The sequence below is a fragment of the Nipponia nippon genome, unplaced genomic scaffold, assembly GCF_047370975.1.
Source record: "Nipponia nippon isolate SJK-2023a ecotype South Korea unplaced genomic scaffold, ASM4737097v1 scaffold_1, whole genome shotgun sequence".
Taxonomy (NCBI): domain Eukaryota; kingdom Metazoa; phylum Chordata; class Aves; order Pelecaniformes; family Threskiornithidae; genus Nipponia; species Nipponia nippon.
This window is the reverse complement of record NW_028262290.1, coordinates 58,052,670-58,078,017: the sequence shown is the minus strand read 5'-3', so window position 1 is coordinate 58,078,017 and position 25,348 is coordinate 58,052,670. Positions and strand designations below refer to the sequence as shown.

General features: G+C 40.9%; 1 protein-coding gene across 4 annotated transcripts in view; it reads left to right on the top strand.

The window, feature by feature from the left end:
* The window catches only part of PTPN2 (protein tyrosine phosphatase non-receptor type 2), a 33,127-nt gene extending 15,456 nt beyond the window's left edge, over positions 1 to 17,671 (top strand). For 2 of the 4 annotated variants that reach the window (XM_087757202.1, XM_087757209.1), the window contains 5 exons: positions 5,351 to 5,560; positions 6,991 to 7,149; positions 10,754 to 10,944; positions 12,560 to 12,661; positions 17,308 to 17,671. In XM_087757202.1, coding sequence (XP_087613328.1) covers positions 5,351 to 5,560; positions 6,991 to 7,149; positions 10,754 to 10,944; positions 12,560 to 12,661; positions 17,308 to 17,329 — 684 coding nt within the window. In that variant the 3' untranslated portion in view covers positions 17,330 to 17,671. Of the gene's footprint in view, positions 1 to 5,350; positions 5,561 to 6,990; positions 7,150 to 10,753; positions 10,945 to 12,559; positions 13,676 to 17,307 lie in introns of those variants that run through there. The other 2 variants (XM_087757187.1, XM_087757195.1) reach the window with 1 other exon arrangement.
* Positions 17,672 to 25,348: the final 7,677 nt, after the last annotated feature.

The following is a 25,348-nucleotide window of genomic DNA, read 5'->3' as shown; positions in this document are numbered from 1 at the left end:
TTCTTAACAATGAAACAACCTCTGAATATTTGGTTGTTTTTGGTGGTGGTGTTTTTGTTTTGTTTTGTTAAAGAGCGGTAAGAAGTAACAGGTGGGGCTTGGGAAGGGGGACAATGTTTATGTTTCAGGATTAGATCGAGGCATTTGGTGGTTTGATTTGTTTATATCTGTTCTAGGCAAACATTTGTTTTTGCTGTTGTGGCTAGTGTAGTCCGGTAAAGCTTTGGAGAGGAGGTGGTATTTATTGGTATCTTTCCAAAAGTTTTGGAAATAGTTCTCGTGCTTTGTCTTGCTGGTGCTTATTGCAGCATTTCCTTATTTTTTGGCCTGACCCAGTCTGCATTTTAGAATATGGAAATCTGAAGCTGCCTTTCCACTGTGGTTCATTGTGTATCCACCATCGTTTTGTTGGTGTTAACTGTCAGGTCTTCTGAAAGTTGACCGCTGCTTGGTTGTAACTGCTCAGGTTCAGAACTCTCCTTGAGGAAAGACTGACTGTGAAGGCTTCCACAAACCCTTGCCTCTGTTGGAAAATAAGGGTAGAAGGAAAATACTGTGCTCTCATGTTAAAAATTCATAATCACTTACGTGCGAAGCTATTGAATGCCTGTGATTTGAAGCAAAGTCTCCTAGTATACTGGAGAAGTGATAGTTGGGTGTTGGAGAGCTTTTTTGTTAAATCTGTAGAAGAACCTTATCGGATGGGGTTGCTAAGTTTTGTGCTGATATTATGGGAGAATTGTTAGATATTGACAGCTAACTTCTGGAAGATTCCACCTTGTGTTGAATATGTATTTTTATATTATTCTTCACTGCTGCTTTTAGCTTTCCTTGTCCTAAGTATAAATACTGGTCTGCAGAGAAAGAAAACTTGTATTTTCAGTAATTTCTGGTGTGACAACCCCGATAGCTTGGAGAAAGATACAGTGTGACACATAATGCTTATAAGCACAACCCCACTAAGGTGGTACTGTGGAATTCAGGGGAGCTATGGAAGGGCAAATGAGCATCAGTGCTTGAGGGAAACCAGGGATTGACTGGGTGAGGAAATGGAGCAGTGGAAAGGAATTGAAATTGCTGGAGGAACAGTGATGAACATATCTCAGACTGGGTTCCTAGAAATAAGAATAAAGCAGCCAAAGGAGAGGTTTGCAGAGAAAATATTTGCTGGAGGAGAAAGGACTAGAGAAAATGAACTAGATTTGATGTGACACTGGTGGTATGATACTTTAGAGGAAGGTCCATTAATAAACTCTGAGTGGAATCTTGAGTCCTCTGCAAATAGCAAATATTTGGGAAAACCCGTTAGCAAAATGGATTCTCAACTTAATACCAAATCTCCGTGTGGCCATTGCTGTCAGATTAAGGTGATGCAAGACTGCTTAGTGGCCCTCACTGTCTGATCCTGTGGATGAACCGGGAAGTGCCAGTGTGGTTCAAGAAGGTAAGATTCGCTTTGCTGCTAGTTTCCGATGTCCAAAATGTTAAATGTACTGAGAAGATACTTTGTTTGCGGAGGCAAGCAATCTAATGGCAAGTGATGTTCTGGGATCTTGTGGTATCTTTGTATATGAATGTGTATGTCATTCCTATAGTGTTTTGAAGGGATTTCTGAAACACGGCAAACGTGCTTTTAAACTCGTGGGGCGTCCTCATATCACTTCGATAAACTGCAACAGGGATTAATTTTGGTCTTCATGACCACAGGAATAAGACTGAAGTGTTAGGAAAGGTAGTGGTGTCTAACAGGAAAGGAGAACCAGACTCACTTGAATGTCAAGTGTTTTGCAGATTCAATGGGCATAGCTATTACCATGTTGACTTACAGGATATGCACTAGTTATTAAAAAAACCCAGAATGTTTGTGAGGATTATTTGTCCCCATTATCCTCATTGCCATTTTTATGTACATTTTGAAAACCATTTTGCCAAGCATTAGAATGAGCAAATAGAAGAGGTTGTGGCAAAAGTTGATTTAAGATTTTGAATGTCAGTGCCTAGAGTATTGCCCTTGCAGCATGCCTTCTCATTTTTACATGATCAAATTAGTTGTTAATGCACTTAATGATCATTAAGTACAGGACCACGATGAGGTTGTAGGTGTATTTTACGCCTTCATATGCTAGACTATTTCAGTAGCCCTTAAACTATGAAATGAAGGCTTCTGTAAGGAGTGTGTGAAATTTGACAGACCAGTGTTCTTACATCTTCACCTGTTTTACTTGACATTGAAAGCGTCAAATGCCTTTGAGCATTTTGGTAGTCTTTTATTCATGTTCAGGCTCTCAGGTGACTGAACAACCTGAAGGTATTCTAAGATTTTTGTACCCTTTTGTTTTGAGTGATTGGATAGTCACTGTAAAAAGGTTATGACAAGGCTTGTTTTGATGAAAGTTAGTCTAATGGCATTATATTTTTTTCTGCTCAAGTCCTCGTGTGGATGTCTGCTTGTAACCTGGAGTATGGCTTGTGGTTTCACTATCCTTTGATTATGCTGTTAGTGTTGCCAGCAGTCAGTGGAGAACTGTGCAGTGTGGTGGTAATTTTCTGAGTTCATCAGTTTTAGCTATGTTAGTTATTTACTGAAAGCTTATCCCAGTAGTTAGTGAAACTTTCGCTAGAATGGTTTGACTAATTTTCTTGAAAAGTTGCTTGTTTAGAAGCTGTCCCATGACTATTCAAAGAATTTTTAATTTTTTTTTTTTTTTGGTAGCTAGTCTTAGGGAATGAATCATGAAAATATACGTAATGGTTACCATAGAATAAGCTGGTTTTCAGTTACCATGCAGAAATGTGTTCCCTGTGTATAACATGCCTAAAAATTTAGATCACTGCCTGAGTCTTGAAGTGCAGCTTTTTTTCTTTAAAAGAATATCTAGTTTCTTGATAACACTTTTAATAAAATCAGTTGAATTTCTGTCCATCAACAGTTGTGAATCTTTAGCAAACCAAACCTTTTCTCATTATGGTTCTGCATGAGTTCACCTAAGTAATAGCTGTGGTGTATGGCTCCGTGATGGGGGGGGGTTCTTTAAGAAAGGGTGGTAGGGATATTCACACAAAGACAATATTTCAGCTGTACAGTTTGACTGCCAAGCACCACTTGAAAGAGCCATTCTGTTTAAGAGAGAAAATGTGGGAGATCTGAAATATTTGAATGGGATTTGGCTGTAGGATAGAGATGCTGCAAGTTCAAAGAAGACCAGCCAGTTCTGGTGCTCTGAAATGGAGAAACATGAAGAGACTAGGTATTTTTAAAATGAGCCAAAGCGATGGAAAATTGTGGGATGGATAAAGCCTTCATACAGTATGGAGAGGGAGGGAAAAAAAAGTAGTTCTGTGGGTTAGAGCTGGATGAGATGTAGAACAGCACTGTTTAATCTTTCCTTTAGAAACACCTATTTTCAGATTAGTGTATGAGCAGGGTGATGCTTGGCCATGTGCTTGAAGCACTATTTTTTTTTTTTTTTTAGGAGGAGGATGCTAGTGCTTGTTACAGTATGGGATTTGAAAAGAAAACCCAACCCACAGATCACTTTTGTTTTCTATAGATAAGGGCATTTTTGCCTTCTTGAGGTATAAGGGAGGCTTTAATCTAGAACGCTATTTAAGAATCTTGAGGGGGAGAGTATCAATTACCACTTCAAAGGATCATCTAGATTCACAAGAAACAACTTTAACCTTTGCTTTACCTAGTATGTGTATTTAGCTCATCTCTCCAGTTCTCTTAATTTTGTTTGTAAATTGATGAGTTATTTTTCTTAGAAATAGAGGGAATTGCTAAAGTGTTATCTTCTTTGAAATTCTATGATTTCCAGATTTCTTATTAAAAAAGATATTTCATTCATGATTTTTAAACAAATGGGTCATTTCAGTTGATTAGTGAGTTAACTCACTAGTTGGAAAACTAAGTACAGAAGACCAGTAAGATCTCAGTTGAAAATGCAGAGTCTTTTTTTAATGCTTTGCTTCAGACAAATAAGAGAGGGTAGTCCCAGTGTATTTATACAGTTTAGGCCTTGGTAGATTTTTTTCCCACTTTGAAATCTTACTGTATACTCGTTTTCCCAATATGATGGGCCAGACTCTGTTGTCCTTATTGAGCTCTTAGCCAAAAGACAAAATATTCCTGGAAGATAACTGTGCATTTGAGAGTGACTTGAGTCATGTTAATACCCACTGTTTTCTGTGAAAGTATCGGCAGCCTTGCAGTACCAGGCGTTGAAGGCAAAAGACAAAATGGGAGAGTATTTTTGTTACTGTGGTAACCATGAACTGGATTATTTTAGTTTCATAAAGGAGTTTCTTAATTTGTCCTTCATAAGAAGTTGAAACAGGCTGAGCAGGAGATGAACAGTAGAATTTATTTTAATTTCATAGCTATATCTTACTGTTGCTGAAGAATAAAAATAGCTTTGCTGGAATAGATTGATATTTTAAATCTTCTTGTGTTCCAGCTTTGTGGAGGTTTATGTAGGTTTCAATCTATGTGGAAAATAAGATGAAATGGAGGGAGGATAAAAATAACTGAACCTTTCTAAAATTCCTGAGCTAAATCAGTGATCAAGTCACCTCAAAATCACTGTAGCAAGAAAAGAGAGGCAAGGAGTAGCATTTAACAGCAGGTCCAAAGTGACTTCTGTAAAGATACGATCCAAATTTGTCATCAAAGCTTTTCAGATATATCCATACTTTCTTGCTGTCATTTCAATACTTGCAGTTAGTTGGTCACGTTAGGAGAGGAGCTGCATGGTTCTAAAACAACTGCGTGGTTTTGGAATCCTTCTTTCTTGCCTAGAAAGATTGAATAAATCCAGCAGTAGTCTTGCTAGACATCCTGCTATAAGGGTTCTTCTAGGCATTTTCCATAAATCTTCCTGCTCCTTTCAGTAGTGTGGTTAGTATAAAGGAGATGCTAATACCTCTTGATATTAAAACTTGCTCTGAGCAAGAGTGGGGAGTGCTTACAATGCTGACAGGCATTTTTTTCAGTCCTGTTAATGCTAGCAGTCTAATAGCTGCTGTCAGGCATTAAGCTGCATTAATGGTAGAAAAAGAAGATTTGGGGGCAAGTAGTAAAGCAACCCAAATATAATATTGGAAGTTTGAGAAGAAGAAAAAAAATGCATATGATAATAATTGCCAAGGGGAAAACTACCAACTGGGATGAAAAACTGCTTCAGGTTGCACTGTTGGTTGTCATCCCACTTGAAGCAGGTGATTGGATTGTTTGTCTAAATGCGAGGTTTGACATAGAAAGTAGCTATAGATTTAGATTGGGGAAATGTGTGCTAACTAAACAAAAGTAGAATACTTTCTAGTTGTATTGTTTATTTGTTTTCCCTTCTAGAGTGGTGAGTCCAGGATGATCTTTCATTTTCATTATACTACGTGGCCAGATTTTGGAGTTCCTGAATCCCCAGCTTCATTCCTGAACTTCCTGTTTAAAGTCAGAGAGTCTGGTTCACTAAGTCCTGAACACGGACCTGCAGTAGTTCACTGCAGTGCGGGGATAGGACGTTCCGGCACGTTTTCATTAGTAGATACTTGTCTTGTTCTGGTAAGCGGTCATTTTCTCTGTCACCCCTTTCCTTCTCCTGACAGCCTGCCTGTGTTCCCAATATGGGCTTTTTGGTCAGAAGGCTTTAAAAGCATTTAAGTTAATGACATGCCAGTCATAATTGGGTTTTTTTTTCCTTCACATATTTTGACGGTTTAAAAACACAACTCTTGAAATACATTTACAAATCCATCTTGAAGTACTTTACACATTTTCAAAGCTTCCTGGAAAGTAAATAGTAAGCATTCTTTTCCTTTTATATAAGATGTGCTTAGAAAAGATTGCAATTTTGAGGGTTTTTTTGAATACGAGCTTAAAGTTAGGCTTGTGAATATGTATTGAGACAACCGAATATATAAGTCTTTGTCTCTAAACATGGAATATCTTGCAGGTCTGACAGGCCCCTTTTCTTAAGGTTGCAGAAAATTGGTATCTGAACTAAGATGAGAACCCGGGCATGCCCCTGGATCTCTGCAGTGTGTAATGGAGGATGGTGCAGAATTTCCCTAGCTGTGCAGCCCTCTGGGAGGTGGGGCTTGGTAGCCAGTTGCAGTACCACATGAATAAGTAGGTTTTTTGCTTACTCAGTGAACTGCATCATCTATAATTGCTCATGACTTGAGTGAACTTTAAATGTTAAATAATATTTTAAATCTCTTTAAATTTTTGTTGGATTTTAAAGTCCAGACACGGACTTTTTGTCTTTGGCTGTGCCTGGTAATAGTGAGAAGTACAGCACAGGGTTAGGTGAAATAGGATTTCATTTAAATTACAGGACACTTCTAGTTTGGTTAGGTCCTTTCAATTTATTTTTTCTTTTTTCTTCACTTTTTCTTTTTTTCTGCATTTTGAAAAACATAGGTGTATATTTTGATGCAAGTATACTTTAATATTAGACAAATTAAAGTGAACATCGCAAGAAGCACAGATACATGGTTAAAAACACCCCATGAATATAGTGTGGGGACAAGTGTGTGCGTTGCTTGGATTAGGGATTCTGCTTTAAATAAGGAAACTTCTGCCCCATTCAGTCATTCCAAATTGCTGTTCCATTCAGGAGCAGTAGAAAAGACTGCTTTATGGTTCTGATTCTTGTAGTCCTATTTCAAAGTACAAATACATACCTGAATAAAATCAAGCATATCTAAATTTCTTAATTTTAAGACTTGGTATTAGGGTGCTGATTTATTTGGTTAATACCTGATGATTGATTTTTTTCATAAGAAGCTCTCATTAGATGGCTATCTTTTTTCCTGTAAAAACAATTTAGAAGTCATTTGAGATGTGAATTTCATATATAATTAATGGAAACATAATATGAAGAAATTAATTTTTAGGTTGAATTTTATGAGTCATTTCTACTTGTAATTATTCTTTATATGTTGTCTCTATCAGTAGCAATGATGCTTTCGATGTAACTTTCTTCACAGATGGAGAAAAAAGACCCATTTTCGGTAGATATTAAGAAGGTATTGCTGGATATGAGAAAATATCGAATGGGACTTATTCAGACTCCTGATCAACTAAGATTTTCATATATGGCTGTAATAGAAGGAACAAAATTTATAATGGGGGATTCAACTATACAGGTAAGTGTTTAGCTCTGTGTATTTAACCATAAACAGTAGACTGCTAATGTAGTTAAGAATGAGCTCCAAACTACTTTAAAACATGTAACTTTGTGGGATTTAAATAATTTGCCTTTTTCAATACATGCCTAGAAGGTAATAGAGGGTATCTGATCAGTGCCTTCTATCAGCTAAACTTTTGATCCTATGTATTTGTTCCCTCTTAGATAAAATATAAAAATAACTTGTCTGTACTAATGTTGGGGAAGAGAAAAGGTTAAATCCTTCAATACTGAAAAGCAAAAGTAATTCCCAGTATCAGTTTGAAAAGACAGCAAGGATCTTTTTAGCATTTCTTGAACTTTGCTATTTATTTTCCTAACAATAAAGTTGCCTGATGCTACAGATCAGGTTTATTAGTGAAGTTGCTTCCCCTGTCCCTCCCCATATCCTTTAAAATTTGTGTTGCAGTTACTAGAATCTAGCTGACTGTAATGAGTTTTGGGGTAAACAGATTACCAAATCTCACTGTTTTACCAGCATGGCTTGCAGATGTAACAGTAGCTACAGCTGTTTTAAATGGCTGGGGCTGGGTGGGAGGGAGAACTGGGAGATGAGGCTGCAAAACAGACTTAATTCTGCTTTCATATGCTAGGGTTTTTTTTTTATTTTTGTTGATCTCTTAAAATCATGAATGAAGCAGATAAACTAAAACACATTTCCTCTTTTCTGTGGTTCTGGTAGTTATCAGATTCTTTGACAAATGTTTCTTGACTTGCTTTGTAAATAGTTTTGCACAACTACTAATCAACACCTAGGTAGTGTGCTGCTAGTCTGACAGCTGTGCCATACGCCTAGAAGACGGCATGATTCATCCTAACACTAATGGCAATTTAGCCTCTTTAATTTGGGGAAGCTGTTTCTGGTGGTATGAGGGTATTCCTCTCTCTAATTTTTCTGCTTTGTTTTTTAAAAAGCCATGCTCCAAACTGTGAGCAGCTCTGGTTCCCACACCCATCTAGATCACAGGATTTCTTGTTTCTGGATACAAGGGGTCATTGACACCTCAGAATACTGCTTGTCAGTTATTAAGTGTGTTATTTCTTCATACTAAGAGAATGCCTAAGAAACCACACTTCTAATTTGTTCTTTTTTTTTCTTGTTATGATTGTTCAGATGATCTTTCCTAAACCAGTGGTTTCTGCAGTGCAGGCAGTTGTCCTGGTGCTTTTCTCTTTAGGCCTTAGGGTCATGTGCAGAAAATCAATTGGCAGTACTTCATAGGAGTATTTCTCCATTCAAGGTCAGCTAGATCATTTTTTTTTTTCCCCCCCGTCTGTAGGGAACAGTTGTACTATCCAGAGTGTGACGCGTGTTTACTTCTCTCTGCTCGTGATGGGGAGGGCATGAAGTCATTGAACGCTTCTCTATTATAACATTAGCCACATGTTCATCTCTGACATCTCCATGGATTTCAGAAGTCAGTAAACTGTGCAGACAAACACAACGTACGCTTGAACCTTCACTTGCTTACAGCTGGTGGCTGCAACTGCAACACCGGTATTGGGGGGGAGTGGGGGGGGGGTGAGGAGCCTCTTCCCCTCCTTTAGCACCTCTGGGATTTCCACCTGTGACTGGAAGGAAGGATCGTACACTCACCGAGGTCGCCCTGAAGCCCTTCAGAGGCATGTGGTTGGTGTGCCGCTGCATGGTGCTGTAGCTGAAACAATTACTTGCTTCCTGATTATACTACACTGCACTATATAAAATCAGTGAGGTGGAACAAGATTGAAGTTCTCATTTCTATAAAATTCCTTCGTATTAAAGATAAGTTAATATTGCTTCAGCAACGTAGTAGAATAATTTACTGTCACTCTTCAGAAAAAAAAGTCTGTTGAAATGAGTGGTCTTTGGAAAACACATTTGCGGCTTTGGAATGACAATGAAAGTTGAATTCCTTAGATCCATAGATGTGTTTTACAGACAGAGAACAAGAATACTGTAATTTTGTACTGAAACTTGTGAATCCAAAATCTGTATCTGACATTCACCTGATTCTGTCAGCTGAACATCTTAAGATGCCTTTCTGTTGTCTCCATTCGTTCCAAGAGGCAATACAGGCCCTAAGTCTTAGCTCCCCTACACGGGCATTTTGGTTATAATTTTAAGGACAATTGTACTTCTCAAATCAAACTTCGTCACTTCTTTGATTTTTCCAGACATAATTTCACAAGACGCAGTGTGGTGCTTCAGTTCCTTAGATATATTTTCGTTTTTTCTTTTTTGTAAAGTTGCAGGTACTATCATAAAATGGCAAAGGTAATGTATCAAGACAATCCTCCTTGTCTGGCTGCTCCAAGCTGTACATTATTTTACCAGTCCTGCCATTCACGTACTCTTGTCATAGATATTTAAACTTAAAATTACCACCTATTTGAGCTATTGTTATTACATGTTTCAAATAGAATTCTTGGTGAGAAATTCCTTCTGTTTGACAAGAGTAGTAAAATTGTCTCTGATTTCAGTTCTGTGTGGCTGATCACTCCAGATGTAATCAGTATTTATCTCAGCCAGCAAGTCTCTTACGGACACAACCGTGTCTTCCAAAAGGCCTTTTTCTGTGACAGTTAGAGGGAGCTGCTAAGTGGATTGCCATTTGTTAGTGGCTGTTTCTCTTTTGGTTTTGTTTGTTCGTTTAAGACAAAACAAAGAAAACCTCTGAGAGTGAAGTGTCTTGTGCATGGAGACTCCCTTTGTGAGTTTCAGACCTATACTGGAAGCTCCTCTGCAATGGAGGAGTCAGTTTGATGTTAAAGCTCATTCTCCCAGCAGTTCGTTTATAAGTAGCTGGGGTTTTTTGACATGGCTCTCCGAGTTTGATAATTAGTTTAGACCAGCAGTCTTGAATTCATCTGACAGAGGAGAATCTACCACTTGTTTTGTGAAGAGTCAATTTTCAGTTCATCTTTCTTAACTATTCATCATTAGGACAGAGATCTAGCAAACCAGTTCTACTTCTGATATTTTTTTGTCCTTCCATCTCGTTTCAGATTACTTCTCAAAACAAGGTGAATATCTGTTTTATGATGCAGTAGGTCTCCAGGCTAACGGAGCACTAGGTGAAATAGTAGGCCTATGACTTTGGTGTGAATAACCCTAGGTTTTTTTTTTTTTTCTTTCATCGGCGTTGCAGATTTTTCCAGTTCTCTCTCCTTTTAGGCAGTTATTGCACACAAGGTCCCACTGTGTTTTGGAGCCGTGAAAGGTAACAGCACAGTGTAGGCCTGGAGAGAGTAGGCAGAGATGGTAAGTGCTGGGCAGTGCAAGACTATACAAGACAAGTTGCTTCCTCATTGTGGAGCTACTGTGGACAGTACAAACCCCAAAGTTAGCAACTTCATACCTTCATGGTAGCGTCATCCTGGAGAAATATAAACAGGGATCATTGTTGGAGAAGATGGATCTTCATCTCACCTTATTTCTTCATCTAGCAATTGTTATCTTTTTTCCTTGATCTAGCAGTTCCTTTAATCTACTTCTGTGACTGTTCTGCGGGAAGACATCTTGGGCAAAGAGGGCTTTCAGTGTTAGGGGAATGTTTGAAACATGTTCTCCTTGTTTGCAGAAACGGTGGAAGGAGCTCTCCAAGGAGGACCAAGCACCAAGTTCTGAGCAGTCTCCTCCACACCCAACCAAAATAACCACAGAGAAGTACAATGGGAACAGCATAGGCCTGGAGAATAGAGATCAAATGGAGAAAATAAATACTGACCTGTCCCCTAAAGTTCAAGATATTACAGATGGAAACATTGAAAGGTAGGCAAAATGAGGAAACTGCTTAGAGGACAGATAGATACACTCTCTTGAGAGGCTGAATTATTGTGTGCTTTTCTTACGATAAGAAGAAACCTTCAAGATCTTTCTTCAGTAGAGGGAAAGGACAGGTGGTATTTGACTGTCTGGTTTAATTTTTTTTTTAAATACAACTTCAATTATTCATTGTAATAAACCCTTATTGTTTAAAGGTCAATAGAAGAAAACCACGTGTCTCTAGATGAAGCAGCTAAACCTCATGCTTGAAAGCCTTTTCCTACAGACTGAGTGTGAACTCCGTTGTGCAGTGTCAATTAGGTCCTAAAAGTGCCCAAAATAATTCAATACTGATTCTTAAATACAAAACTAACTTCTGTTTGGAAAAATATATGATACTTCAGAAGCAAAAAGTTTTTATCACCTACCGCTTTCTATATGATGATTGCAGTTGTATCATTGAAGCCATATGTTACCCTCCATTCGTGTTACGTCTACCACTGTGAACAGATTTCTGTGGTTTAGCTGTGGCATGTGCATTTGTCTTTCTGTTTCAAGTTTCTCTGCCTCACGAGCAGTAGTGCCTCAGCTGTGAGCCGCTGTATTGGGAATTACCATCCGAATTGCTGTGCCTTGGGGCGCTGTGTCACTTGGGCCTGCCCAGGTGAGGGGGGTGGGGATCCATAGCCAGAGACCCAGAAGCCAGGCTGGCTTCTGCCCAGCCCTGCGGTGCACAGGAGGAGGCAGCCTCTGTCCCAAAGGGCTGCGCTCTGAGGCGAGAGGCAGCAGTCCAATGGAGATAGACTGGAATTCTGAAATAGCGGATGGCATACTGAATGCCCTGATGAGTTTATCTTTCCGTGTCTTTATGAGTGTTCTGAGAGAGAATGGCAGGGATTCTGTAGATGTTTGAAGGAGCCCCTCACAAGGGGCGGGGGCACGGGTGTGAGCGGTGTTTGTGTGCTAGGACTTGAACAATCAAAGCGGGTTTTTTTTGTGTGTGTGTGTCGGAGTTAATGCTTTCTTAGAGATTGTGAGGATGCTTTTGGAGACAAGAATTCCAAGGCGGCCCTGATAATGTAACAACACACAACTGATTTTTAGCCTGTGTCCTTGATCAAGATTTGATTTACAGCCTGAGTACTATTAAGCTGGATGCAGACATGAGTAGATTAGGATCAACGTATCAGTGAGGCTGGTGTGAACTCTGCAGTGGAGGCACGTGCTTAAATACTGTGAATGTTTGCACATAGTACCTGACATTGCATATAAAAGCAGCCTCCATGCGAAAAATCTCAGCCACCGAATAGGGTGAAAGACTAAGCTCAGATAATTAAGCTAATTCTGTTCCCTGTTGAACACTGAGGTCGAGCACCACTTCCATCTTGACATATGTCATTTACTTACTTCATGGGGCTTCACTGGCCTGAAACTGTCCACGTCAAGGTTGTTAAAACAGAATAAAGATTGCTTGGTCTAGATTTTATATACTGTTGCCATATGCTACTGGTGGGTTGGTTAACTACTGGGAGTGTGTTGGGAGGAGGTTTGTTTTCATATTTTAATAGACTTTTTTCCTGTTCTACAATTTAAGATTTTCCTTTTTTTTTTTCTCTTTAAGTACTGTCCGAAAACGACTGCGAGAGGATAGAAAAGCTAACACAGCACAGAAGCTGCAGCAGATGAAGCAGAAGCTAAATGAGACTGAAAGAAAAAGAAAAAGGTGGTTATATTGGAAACCTATTCTCACTAAGATTGGGTTTGGTACACTGATTTTAGTTGGCGCTTATTCTTGCTGGAAAATGTATTTTCAAGAACATTCCTTATAAGTAAACAGTAAGCCTGTCTGCTCCAGCAGCTAGTTTTGCTGCAAGTTAATGACTAGGGGTGTGACTTAAAGCAGTAAATTCCTTACACCTGGAATGGGTACAGACTGTTACGTACAATAGAGAAGTGACGTAAACTTGATCCCATGTCAACATCTCAGGACTTTCCACTGCAGGTACTTAAAAAAATGAACTGCCGCCCCCCAACAGAGTTGATGTTTTTTTGTTTATATGAGCAGGTACAAACTTGCTGCGACTGTTTATACACTTTTTAAAATGGTGTTCTACTGGATCTTAAGCAAACCCTGAACCACAGAGGTTTAGCTACTGAAGGCTGTCTGGATTTAAATTTACATGCCTGACATAAGCAATAAACAGTGTTGTATCATTTACATTATTAATGCAAAGAAGTTATCCTTAAATGTGTGTAATGTGTAATGTACTAGTGACATGAACATAAACATTTTATATTCTTATGACCTAGGATAAATATATTTTATAATTGCATATTTAATCTTTTTGTAGTTTACTGTACTTTTAAAAGCTCAGTTTGTACAAATTTCTGACCAAAAAGAATTTGATTTTGAAACTAAATGTAATTATAATTTGTGCATGAAAATAATAGTGCAACCATTCCCCATATTTTGACTCTAAAATTTATGATATGAGCAGCTAGGGGTCTGATGAAGCACTTACCAATTTCTACTCTGTTACTTTGCATTCCTTATTTATTTTTTTGTAGTTTTCATTATTTAAGTAAGGCTTGGAAATTTGATTATTTTTTTTTAAGGCTTTTGAGAACTTAGCCCCCACTGAAAAAGCATACTGTTGATTCATGTATTCAGACTTCAACTACTGTTTGAAGGCCAACATTGTTAAAGTTCTGACATTCCATTAAATGTGAAACATAATGTTTTGTGTGTCTATAGATTTTAATTGCTAGAAAGAATCAAATTCATTCATCAGCAATAGGTGTAGAAAGCACATCAAAGGAAACTATAGTTGGACTTCCAAGGGTGGTTGTAATAGAAAACAAATGTTGGTAGTATTCTCCCGTACCCAGTACCTTCAGCTGTGTGAGCCACTGCCATAAGAAGTCTAGAATTGCTGTTCATGTTCCCCAGCACTGCATTAAGGAGGCATGACTTCAAACACTTAGTGACTAATATGCTGGGAATACCTATGCTACGATCACTTTAAAATTATTGAGCACTCCCTTTCCGTTAGTTGGACGATAACACTTTCTAAATAGTAATTCAAGACAAATCGCTTTCTGTCCTTCAGATTCTCTGAATACAGAGATCGTACGTGGCTGTATGTAGCTTGCTGTCTTTCAAGTTGAGACCTAATAATTTGTGGTATTGGACTGCACTTTGAAACGTGGATTTTATTTATTCAAGCATTGCCTTGTTGGGTGACTTCAGAGAAGTTGTGTTTTTTCCCTCCGTTTTCCTAGCTTGGTTGTTTTCTGTTGGGTGTGGGGTTTGGGGGGGGGTGTGTGTGTGTGTTCTTTTTTTCCTTTTTTTTGTTTGTTTTTTTTTCCCCACCCTTCCTTTTGTCCTTTTGTAAAGCACTTCTTGGATTTACTGCTAAAAAATACTAAAATAGCTAGATAAGTACTTTGCTCCTTACCCAAAGGAATTAACTTGAAAGGTGTCCAGTACATTCAAGCGTAGTAGTGACATACCAGACATGGGGCCCAAATAGCCTGACATTTCCTGTGCTAAGCTAAGCTAAGTTTACTCTTTGAAATTCTCATTTCACAATAGCTAATACTATTTTGGACTACGCTGTTTGTATAGTAAACAAATGCTTAAGGGTCCAGATAAGGAAAACAAGCGTAGTTTCCTAGAGCATACAGTTCTGAATTTGGGGAATTGTGTGTCCGTAAGAGAAGATAATTGGACCTGTGGCATTACTAACTATGCAGCTCTAATAGCAAAATGACTTATCGATTGCTGTGACACAGTATAGGCAGGCAGCTTACGTATTTTAAGACATTTCGTAATTGTTACAACCACAGCAACTCTTTTAGCCAAAGAGAGAGGCTTGGCAAAAGATTCTTTTTTTCTTTAAATAGGGAAGACAGGTTTTCCAGTATCAGCTATAACCGATAGTAGGTGTAAATGCATGTGCCTTATAAAAGATATTTTGATTATGGCAAAACACGTAGAATGTAATTAAATGCTTTTATTACAGAAATATTCCAGATTTTATTCTAAATACTTAAAAGCAGCTAAGGAAAAAGTGCAGGCGAAACCTTGGCTGAAATCATACTGTCATTTATCGCCTCTCTGCTTGCATGAGAAGGGTTTCCTGGGCCACCAGTATTACAGACACTGAGCTCTGTCTTGTCAAGTTGTCACTTGAATTTTTCCCTGATTCCGTCTGCTAAATCCTGGCTTTTTTGTTCTCTTGATCCTGAGCAGGCATTCCTCTTTTCTGGGTGGGGCAGGGCGGGAGGGGGCCATCTCGCATCATCTCACGCTCCGTTACCTTCTTGATGCAATAAAGCAGGACTTGCACATTCAGCGGCTGATCTGTAAAACATTTGGTTTGGTTACATGATTGTCAGTATCTTGAGAGTCTTGACTGTTAATAATTTAAGGACCACAAACCAATAAAAGTCTTGGACAAAACTGTTTTGTACAGTGAATTGTCCATGACAGTATGGGCGTGGAAGGGAAATTAAACATTTGATCCCTTAGTACATTCCAGGAGATAGTTTGGATAAAACTCTTCTTTCTGGTCCGTCAGTAATCCTTAAAAACCAAATTCTGGGGGAGGCTTGTTTGCGGTAAAGAAAACCGAGCCCTTGTAGTACTTGGTTATTCTGTAGGATTTAAACTTGCAGCAGTTTTGCACAACTTGGATGTTAAATAGGAACAAATAGAGGCCAAAATAAAGAACTGTCCGTCCCAGTGCCCTCTATGGTAGGAAATGCTTAAAGAAAGAGTAAAAATGAAGGATGTGCCTTCTGACCCCTCTCCTGCCTCCCCCCACCCCAATTCCTGGCAAGCTGCTCGCTGTTCCCGTGCTGCTTCTAAAATGCTGTTGCACTCAATTCAAAGCGTTACTGTGTTGGGTTTTCCCCTCTGCTCTGGAAATGCATCAGCCAAAATACTTGATGCATAGCGGACTTCTTTGCATTTGATTAAACAATGTTCGACTCTCAGATGAACACTTCTGTACAAATCATGCATGTTTTTATAAAAAAAAAAAAAAAAATCACTAACAAACACGTGGACCTCCATTGCAAGGGCTTTGCAAATTTGGAGTTGGTCCTTTAGGCTTTCTGTTTCTGTTCTTGGTGCAGGGAAAGTCCACTGAGAGTGACGGTACATCTGTAATTTTCTTGAAATGTATTAAGTAAAACAATTGGATTCAGTGATTTGAAAAAAAAAATTGCAGGTTTATTTTATGGAAGTAAGATGTTGCAAGTGAAACGTAGCTTATTCTGTTAAACCTTGAGTAAAATGGTTTTACTGACATCAGTTTCTGTCCCACTGAAAAGGGAAGAGGCGTAAACGTGTATGCACGTCTGTGTGACTGGATTGTGCAGGCGATTAAAAAGCCTAGCTAGCTTTAAGTTTAACGAATGTTAACCAAATTATTTAGTTTGCTGTTTGGCGTTGTAGTTAAACCTGAGCCACCTGAGGACTGCACAAGAAACTAAATTAACGATGACAAAGAGGAAGTCTTCTGCATGGCCGGGTGGCTTAAGTCAGAGGATGAGATTTGCAAAGTTGACGTAACACACAGTAGTCTTCCTGGGCTTTTTTGTTTTCCCCCAGAGTTTTAGGTCAGTCTTTCTTTCTTTTTTTTTTTTTTTTTTATGTACCAAAAATAAATCTGTTCAAAATTGCATCTCTGTCTGAGTCTTTATTTAAATTGGAAGGATAAATACTTGGAAGAATTTCTTAAATGTGTCTTAACTGCTCCAAGAAAGCTGCTTTATGAATCAGGGTAGTGCTTGCAGAACTTAGAAGCGTTTCACTTGTAGTAGCTTGGATATTTGGTGCTGTAAACACCAAGGTCTTTTTCTGTGTTCCTTGGAGTAGGGCCTTACCTTCCCTAAGAACAAAACGTCCAGTCTTGGGATGTCTTCCTCGCTACAAGAAGCGCTTGTTTCCATGCCGCTGCGCCAGGGTTGGCCCAGAGAGCCACGAGCGGTGATGTTAGTGTTGCGAGGTGCAGCCTTCTCTGGCCCCGCTAAGGCCCGAGAAGACTTCTGCGGTGCTTGGGCTTAAATGCACGAGTGCGTGCTTTGCTGGGCTGAGACCTCTACGCGAAGCTCTCCAGCAAGCATGGGCCTTATACTGTAATGTGGAAATACCTGCTGGAACAGCAACGGCTTTCCAGGAGCGCTCGCTGCAGGCAAACAGTAGTCGGTAGTTGCTCCAGGGAATGCAGGAGAAGCTGTTTGGTGTTTATAGTGAGTTGCAAACCCGCTGCCTGTTCTTATTTCTTTTTCCTTTTTTTTTTTTTTTTTTTCCATACTGTGTACTGAATCGGTGACTTTCTTCTGCATTGTATGTCGCAGGCCGAGACTGACTGACACCTAAGCCTTCAAGACTTGCGAATATTCTGCAGCTATAAACTGCAAATTATTGCCATGCAAAGCGAGACATGAACCCCTCTTCGGGAGCAAAAAGTGAGGTCTGTTAAGTACCAAGAAGACCTCAGTTATCTGTTTACAGCGTAAACTGCATCGAGGGGATGAAGACCACCAGCAGCGTGCTACTTTGCAAAACAAAATAATTTGCCATCTTGTGTTTTTATAATGCCTGTATTAATGTAGAAAGATGTAAAAGAAATAAATTAGGAAATATTTTGTTTTGTACTGCCATTCTTACTGTATTTTTATACTTTTTGGCAGCATTAAATATTTTTTTAAATTGACAATATGCTGTTGTGTGCACGTTATGTTAGGGAGAAACTGTTAAGAGCCTGTTTTGTGGAAAAAGAAATGTTTCACCTTAAGGTTTCCTGCTACCCTGTCTGAACTGGAAAATGGCAAAACGATTAGAATGTGCTTTGTGCAAATATTTTCATTAATGCTAAGTATTGTAGTTTGAGCGAGGAGGAACTCTTGCACATTTCTTTTGTACTACACCACTGAGAACATTATTTTATTAATCTGACCGAGTCGGTTTGGTAATCCTTCTGCCGTTTGCTATAAAATATGCACAAAATGCTCGGAGCCACTTCGTGAAGGGAAAGCGTTTTGTTGCTGATGCTTTAAAGGGAGGAAAACTGGGAAACGCGGCGTCTCGCTACCCACAGCCATAGATAATGAATGGGTGCCGAGGGCCAGGTGCAAAGCGCACAAAGTGAAAGGTGTCTTTAATTAAATGGGTTTTGGATTGTGTCATCGCAGTGTCTTGTATGAATAATATCCTACTTCACGTCTCCCATCTCCTGTCGGCGTTCTCCCTGACAAGGTCTGAACGGCTGGATTGGAAAGGGGTGAACTGGAATGAAACTGGAGTGCTGCTGGTGGGCTCGGCGGGGTGCCAGCCCTGGACCTTCTGTAGCGGCGCTGGTCTAAATTCTGCACTTGCCGACGTCCTCTGACGGTTGCAGATAAACCTTAATTCACCAAAAAGCTATATTCAATATGACTGTCTAAACTAGTACGTGGCGGGGTTTTATATGTAATTTGTGCTTTGCATATTTTTGCAATGGGTTTTTGTTCAAATCGTACGGTTGCAGAAAGCAAATCACGGAAGGGGGGGAAATCTAGGCCAGCTAAGGCTATTTTTGCTAAAATAAGCAGCGACCTGAAATCTTCACAGAAGTTGGTTTTGAGGCTCATCCACGAAAGCAAGTAGGATCAGAGTTGTGCTTCGCTTGAATGTGAAGCTGAGTCTGGGGAGTACTTACTTAATGCTGTTACTTGAGCTGAATACCTGCTTGATGCCACCTTGAAATAGTCTAAATCACCGGTCTGGTTTGTCTAACTATTTTAATTTCTTTAGATCATTAGTACTGTTCCTGGCCTCCGTTGGAGGAGCAGACAACATCACAACTCGATCCCGCTTTCATTTCCAAGTCGGTGCGGCTGCGAGGCCAGAAGCGTTTAAAAGGAGAGGTGGAGGTCTGGCCAAAACCACTGCAGTAAACCCCGGCGCTGCATCCCGGAGCAGAGCCTGGTCACGCTGCTCGATGCGCCTCTGGGTACGGCCTTCAGCTCTTCTCGCCTTTTACCTTCAGCTGTGACTTAGGTTTTCGTTATTTTTCTCCTCTTTGAATTGCGAGTAAGCATAAGGTGTAGGACTACTGGAAACGTGCACATGCTTCATTATTTTACCTGCTGCTATCACAGATAACTATCAAATATGCAGCTAATTTGTTTTCTCTTCTGGGGTGTAGAGGGGCTGAGTGTACTTCGGCTCTCATCACACAGTGGACTCCTCTAATCAAAACGCCGATTTCCTTGCTCTTGCAGTTTTTTTAAACGACTTCCCTCCTCTACTAAGCTGCTGGACTAGGTGTGATGTCAGGCCAACTTGATGAACAGGCGAAGGGGATAAAGGGAGAACAGTCCCAAAACCAGAGCTTTGTCAGGTTTTGGCGAGGGCTGCCCCGTGCCCGCAGAAGCCGTGGCTCACCGGCCCAGCAACTTCCGACGCGCGCGCGTGGTTCGTTATTTCTGCGCAAGGCCGCGGTTCTTGACTGCTGCGGGGAAAATGTATTTAAAAAGGTGAAGGAAGGGGAGAGGCTGAGGGAAAGGACAATGGAGCGTCTAATTGCAGCCTTAAAAGCAACGGGGGTTAGCAGAATGATAGACGTGCAGATGTTCAAACGGAACAGCTGTGAGTTACTGGCTGACATTTTTGTTTCCGTCTTCAAAAGAAACGTTGCAGAGGTACTTGGTTTTATTTTTGCTAGCCATCTTACCGCAAGGACGAAACGGCCGCCTTGTCCTGCAGCCAGGCGCTGGTGCGCCAAAGGGCGGGCGGGAGGGCAAGGGTGCGCAGTTTGGCCCTGTGCCCCCAGGGCGGGCGCGGGAGCGCTGGGCCAGAGGAAGCAGGAGGAGCTCAGGGCGACGGCTCCCGGGGCCACCCAGCAGCGGCCAGCCCAGCCTGGCCCCAGAGCAGCCACCTCCTCGTCCTGGTAAAGACCTGGAAGAACCAGAACCAGTACCTTTTCCACAGGGAACAGGAAGGCCTTGAGGGTTTCTCGTTCAGGAACTGCTCGCGGTACTGCGTGCTCCCCTTTTTCCGTCTCCTCGAGGCTTTACTCTGCTGTGCCTCTTGAGGAGGTACTTCGCACCTATGGCTCACTGAAGAAAAATCTTGCGGGGCCAATGACCGCACCTCCATTGCTTTTGCCTGGTCCTTTGCCTCAGTACTTCGTTTGTCCTCTTGCTGGATACACACCTCGTAGTAGCTTTCTAAAAGCTACAAGGAATCCTTTAGTGCTTAACGACACTCAGCCCTGTCATTTTTCTCCTCCGCTCCTAGGTGTGTCTCGCTGGTCGCAAGCATAGAAGTATGAAGAAACGATCGTCCTCAGCAAGTCTTTCAAGGCGGTCATTCTAGTTGGCGTCTATTTTATCATAGGTTGTAAGTTCAGAATCGCCATACACGGGTCAGCGTGCAGGACTGGAATTTAGTTAGCTACATATACGTGCCCGTCACCCCCTAGTAGTTTCTGCACTGTGGCCCCCCTCTCGGTTACGTTGTTTGAACTCGCTGCTCTTCAAACACCTCCCGGTTTTTCCCAAGTTTGGGACAGTGCAGGCTTCTCTCCCCCGCCTCGCCGGAGCGTCTCGCATGCAGGACCCGCGTCCTGCCCTTTTCTGCCCGCGGCACGAGCTCCGCGGGTATCGCACTGGAGGAACCCCAGAGGAATCGCCACTGGTTTTGAAAGCTCACTGCTGCTTCCCAACATTTTTCTTGTACTTACCATGCTGCTCCGTGCTAAGTTTCTGATTAAAGAAAAACGCTTGGTTGCTTTTCTCTTCTTGCTTACAGCACCTGAGGAATAGCTTCGGTATATTTTTATGTCTGTAAAACGCATTTCTATCTATCTCACAACTTTATTAATCAGTTTTTAAACTCCAAGAAACTCCTTGCAATTGTGTCGTTTCGAAAATGTGGCAAAGACGATGCCCGAAAGCAGCAGTCTCGGCTCTGGTGCGAGGGTTTCAGGTTTGTGCTTAGTAGTTGGAGTTGCAACATCAGATAGCAGATACCACAGTTCAGATCCTGATTTTTATTTTTTAAATGATGAGCGCTGCTCTGAGGAATCTTACCATTTTTTGTGCCACAGGGCTTATTATTTTTCACCGTATGTTAAAAAAAAAAAAAAAAAGATGTCTGTGGCCTGTCTGGAGTGGTCAAGGCTTCGTTTTTACTGTCAGTAAGTAGCTTATAACCCGAGAGTTAGAGCAGACGCTTCTGCACCATAGCGGCCAGCGGTGCACTGCTCTTTCCCGATTTGGGGAGAGCGCTGTGGAAGCATTTTTACCCCCATGAATGGCGGATAAAGGTAAGTCAGGGTCTCTGGCCGGTTAAAAGCGCCAGTCGAACAAACAAAGGTAGCATTGCCCCATGTGCGAACTCCCAGCAGGAGGACGCAGTAGTTTACCAAACGCTTCTTCCGAGGCTCTGCGCGCTCCGGAGGGAGAGACCACAGCCTAACGGCGTAGCCCAGAAATCGGACAAACTCGGGAGATGAGAAGGCCGATGCAATTTTGAGCATGGAGTTCATCATAACTTCAGAGAGAGCGTGGAAAATTTTAGAAGAGCTCCAAGTGATAAAATCGTAATAATTTTAAGCCTTTTAACGCCTGCAAATATTAGATTTCATGCCTCATACTTCTTGTGAATAGCTGAAGAGAGATGCCAGTAGTGGAAAACCGCCCATGCTGGACAGAAAGGTCAGTCAGCCCAATGAATGAGAGCAGGGAATAAGACCAACAAATCTTAACATAATTTTGTATTTTCCATTGCCTGCCTTTCTCACCAATTTATTGCAAGATGTAGGTGAAAAGGTTAAGAAGCCATAAAAGAGTATCTTAAGGGAAAGGGGGCAGGAAAGCCACCCTAGCTACTGCTGGTTAACTACGTGATGGCGCTTTTAGGTTAAAATGCATTGAAGTCCTACTTTCTATTTTCTTAGGGATCTTGCCGTCCTGTTACAAATAGGAGCTTACCCGATGCCTTCGCGCGTGCTGTATTCCGTCAGTCAGTGCACAAAGAGATTTCCTTCAGACGTGCAACTACCGGAGGTGGTAGGGCAGCCTCTTCTCCGAAACCAAGATTTCGGTCTCAGTTCCCGTTAACCTCCGCAGCAGGTTGTTAGCACGGTGCCGCCCGCCCTGCCTCCGAGCGCACGAAGCGTAAGGGATTCCCAGCGTATCCAGATTTAGAAACACTCACAGAACGTTAAAGAATCTTGGTTGGCTCGCACTCTTAACTTGTTTTATTGGCAAACAGTTGAAAGAATTGAATTTTTAAGATGTTTTTTAGAAAGTCTTGACCTTTGTTTAAAAAAAAAAAAAAAAAAAGCTAAACTATACATTCCGTCCCAAGGCAGCAGATATATTTTCCTAAGCTGTTTGTAACACAAGTACTGGTTTAGCCAAAATGACAACAAGAAAAATGACGATGTCTGAGCTACTTGAGACAGTATTTCCATGAGAAATTGCACCTTTATCTGCAATCAGTAAAAGGAGGAAAGCAAAAACAACTCCCATGCCTCAGAAAAATTCTCAGTGCTTCTTTGCTGTGGCCTGATGGTCAAGCACTCCCTTGCTGTTGCTTCGGAATCCTTGGTTTTCCTCCTCTAGCTTTTTATCACTGCTTCTCCTTGTTCCCAACCACGCTAATTTTGACTGAAATTTAATCTAGGGTCACAGCTGCTTCAATTTTGATTAATATAGTTTCGCAGTTAAATACCTTCTGAGCTGTAGCTTCCCAAATGGCGCTGTGCATGCATCAGCCTGCATCCCGATTAACACAGCCAACGAACGCAAATTCCTCCTACCTGATAAACCTTCTGTGGATGCCCAAAGCAACACTGCTTGTTGCCCAAATAAGGTTTTACCCTTCAGATTTTTTTTAACGTGTCATTCAAAAAACCACAGAAGTTGACTTCAGCATTTCAAGTATTTTTAGTACCTTGTATATTTTTACATCTGCACAATATATTCTGGATCTTGAACAAAGGTGCGAGCCTGCGTCAAACAGCGGCAGCAAACCCTGTTTGGGCTTGCTATTTGTGTCAGAAGTTATTTAAACACCAAGGCTTTACGCCAACGAGCTCCTTACAACGCAACACGCGTACTCCACAACTTGTGTGCGGTACTGAGCATCATCTAGGACAGCAGGCTGCAGATGGCAGAGATATATAGTAAGTTTACTGCAGCATGGCTGAAGTTCACAGGTGTTAGAATAATGACACTCGTGAATGGCCCCAAGTGAAGCAGTTAATTTGATCCCAAAGGAACTAAGTACTTAGAGCCAGCTAAATAAAGCTTATACAATCATCTTATTTAAAAAAAAAAAACAAAAACAGAACACAACAAAAAAAACCCCTAAGAAACTTAAAAAGCTTATGCCTGTTGATGATCCCTTCCCCCCCCCCCCCCCCAACATCCTATGACAGTTGGAAAAGCTTCACGGAGCATCTCCAGTGCGTATGTAACTACTTCCAAATAGCCGTGCTCACTGTGTAAGCAATACGCAAGCCGTGGTTGAAGAGCTGGCTCTTTGATAGGCACTGTTCAGTATCTTGCGAGTCAGTGTAAGAGAAGACGTACCTTCAGGGCTCATTCTTTACAGTCATTACAGCTGTACTTACCTGAGCCCTGCACAAATGCAGGAACGCTCCCGTGCTCACCTAGTAGAAGGACCTACACAAAGGTAACGCAGAGGCAGGTGTTCATCCCCTTCTTTCTGAAGAATCGTTTTCATCTCAGGAAAGCTTCAAGAAGGTACAGCTGATTTAAACAGCCATCTCCGTCACGTTGGTTTGCACAGTGATTCCAAGAGAGCTCCACAAGTTAAATTTCTCCCTCCTTTAAAAACCACCATTCTGCGTAGCAGCTGTCAGTTCCAAGTATTCTTCCTACCCGCACCCATCCACTCTTCTAAAATGACAGAGTTTACATTCTAAGATGAGTATGTTTAAACTGCTAGGCCATTCTTGCTTGACCTATTCTCCAGTACGTCAGCAAAGCCCCAGCTCAAACCAAACATGGTCATTAGGCCACGCAGAGGCGTCGGCGCGCGGAAGGGAGAACTGAGTATCTCCTACAGCTTCGTTCTAAGGTCAGCTTCTAGATTTTACTGGTAAATCCGATGCACCCTGCTGGCTTTCAGGTCTAAAGTCCAAACCAGGACCATGATCAGCTTCAACATCTGATTTGTTAGAAGGTCGGACTCTAATCAAGGAAAATGAATACTTGGTTCCAGATTCAGCAATGCATAAGAACAAGCAAGTCGTTCTTGTGATTTACACAGGACTTTGTGCTTAAAATTAAGAAATACTCTAAGTATTTCCTGGTTCAAGGGAAAAGCTTTCAGCCAGCTTGGCAGATTCAGCTTTCCAAACTAATGTACAGCCGTAAATTACGCTCTCGTAGCAGTTACCAAATCCCTCTGTGCTCACTACTGTCCAGTTACAGGTGATGTATTACATTCACAGAGCATCTGAGAATCCATCACAATGAAGAATGACATCAGAAAATATTTAGCTCATTAGTCCTTTTCTACAAATGGAAGATTTGAATAAAGAGTATTTGCAAGCATGAAATATCACCATGACGGGATCTACACGAAGGCAAGCTGCAAATGGTTTAGCCTTCCCCTTGCCTATAGAAACTCAAGCTTCTTGTAAAACAATGACAAGACCATGAACCAAAATAAATCTTTAAACTCAGAATAATGCTGTGATCTTTTCAGCCATGTTATTTGGTTCACCTTCTGGTTGTAGCTTGCATACCAGTTGTACGCAAGTCGCTTTTTGTTCAGGTAAGTTTCTTTTGATTCACGATCACGGGCACATCAGTCATTCCTGAACACTTTAAATCTATTCACAGCTCATTTTTTACACCATAAAACATGGCATCTTCCTGAAATGTGGCATCTTCCTGCATTCCTACTGTAAAAGCTTATTAATATGAGCAAAGGATTACTTTACATTTCTAGCATGGTATTTAGTGTTAAGAAGCATTGGTGTTAACACAATTCAAACCTTTAAAAAAAACCCAAAACCCAAACAAACACTGCAGATGTAATTAAATAACCATAAAGCTTCTCCAGTTCTCCTAATACCAGCAGCAGTTAGTTCGTGCTCACATTGTTCTACACGTACCTAGGTTTGTGACTGACTCAAATACAATATCTAACTTGAGACTGCCTACATTTTAAGACGTTATTTGAAGGTATTTGGACATACAATTAGATGAAGCATTTGCTCCACATACCCATTCTCCAAGGTTCAGTTTGGCTCTGCGTTATTTACTTCTGCAAAGCAGACTTAAGACTGGGAAACACTTCAGTTTCTTATGGTTTTGTGGATGAAGAACAGTGACTGAATATTCATTCAAGTAGCAGTCCTGTATGACA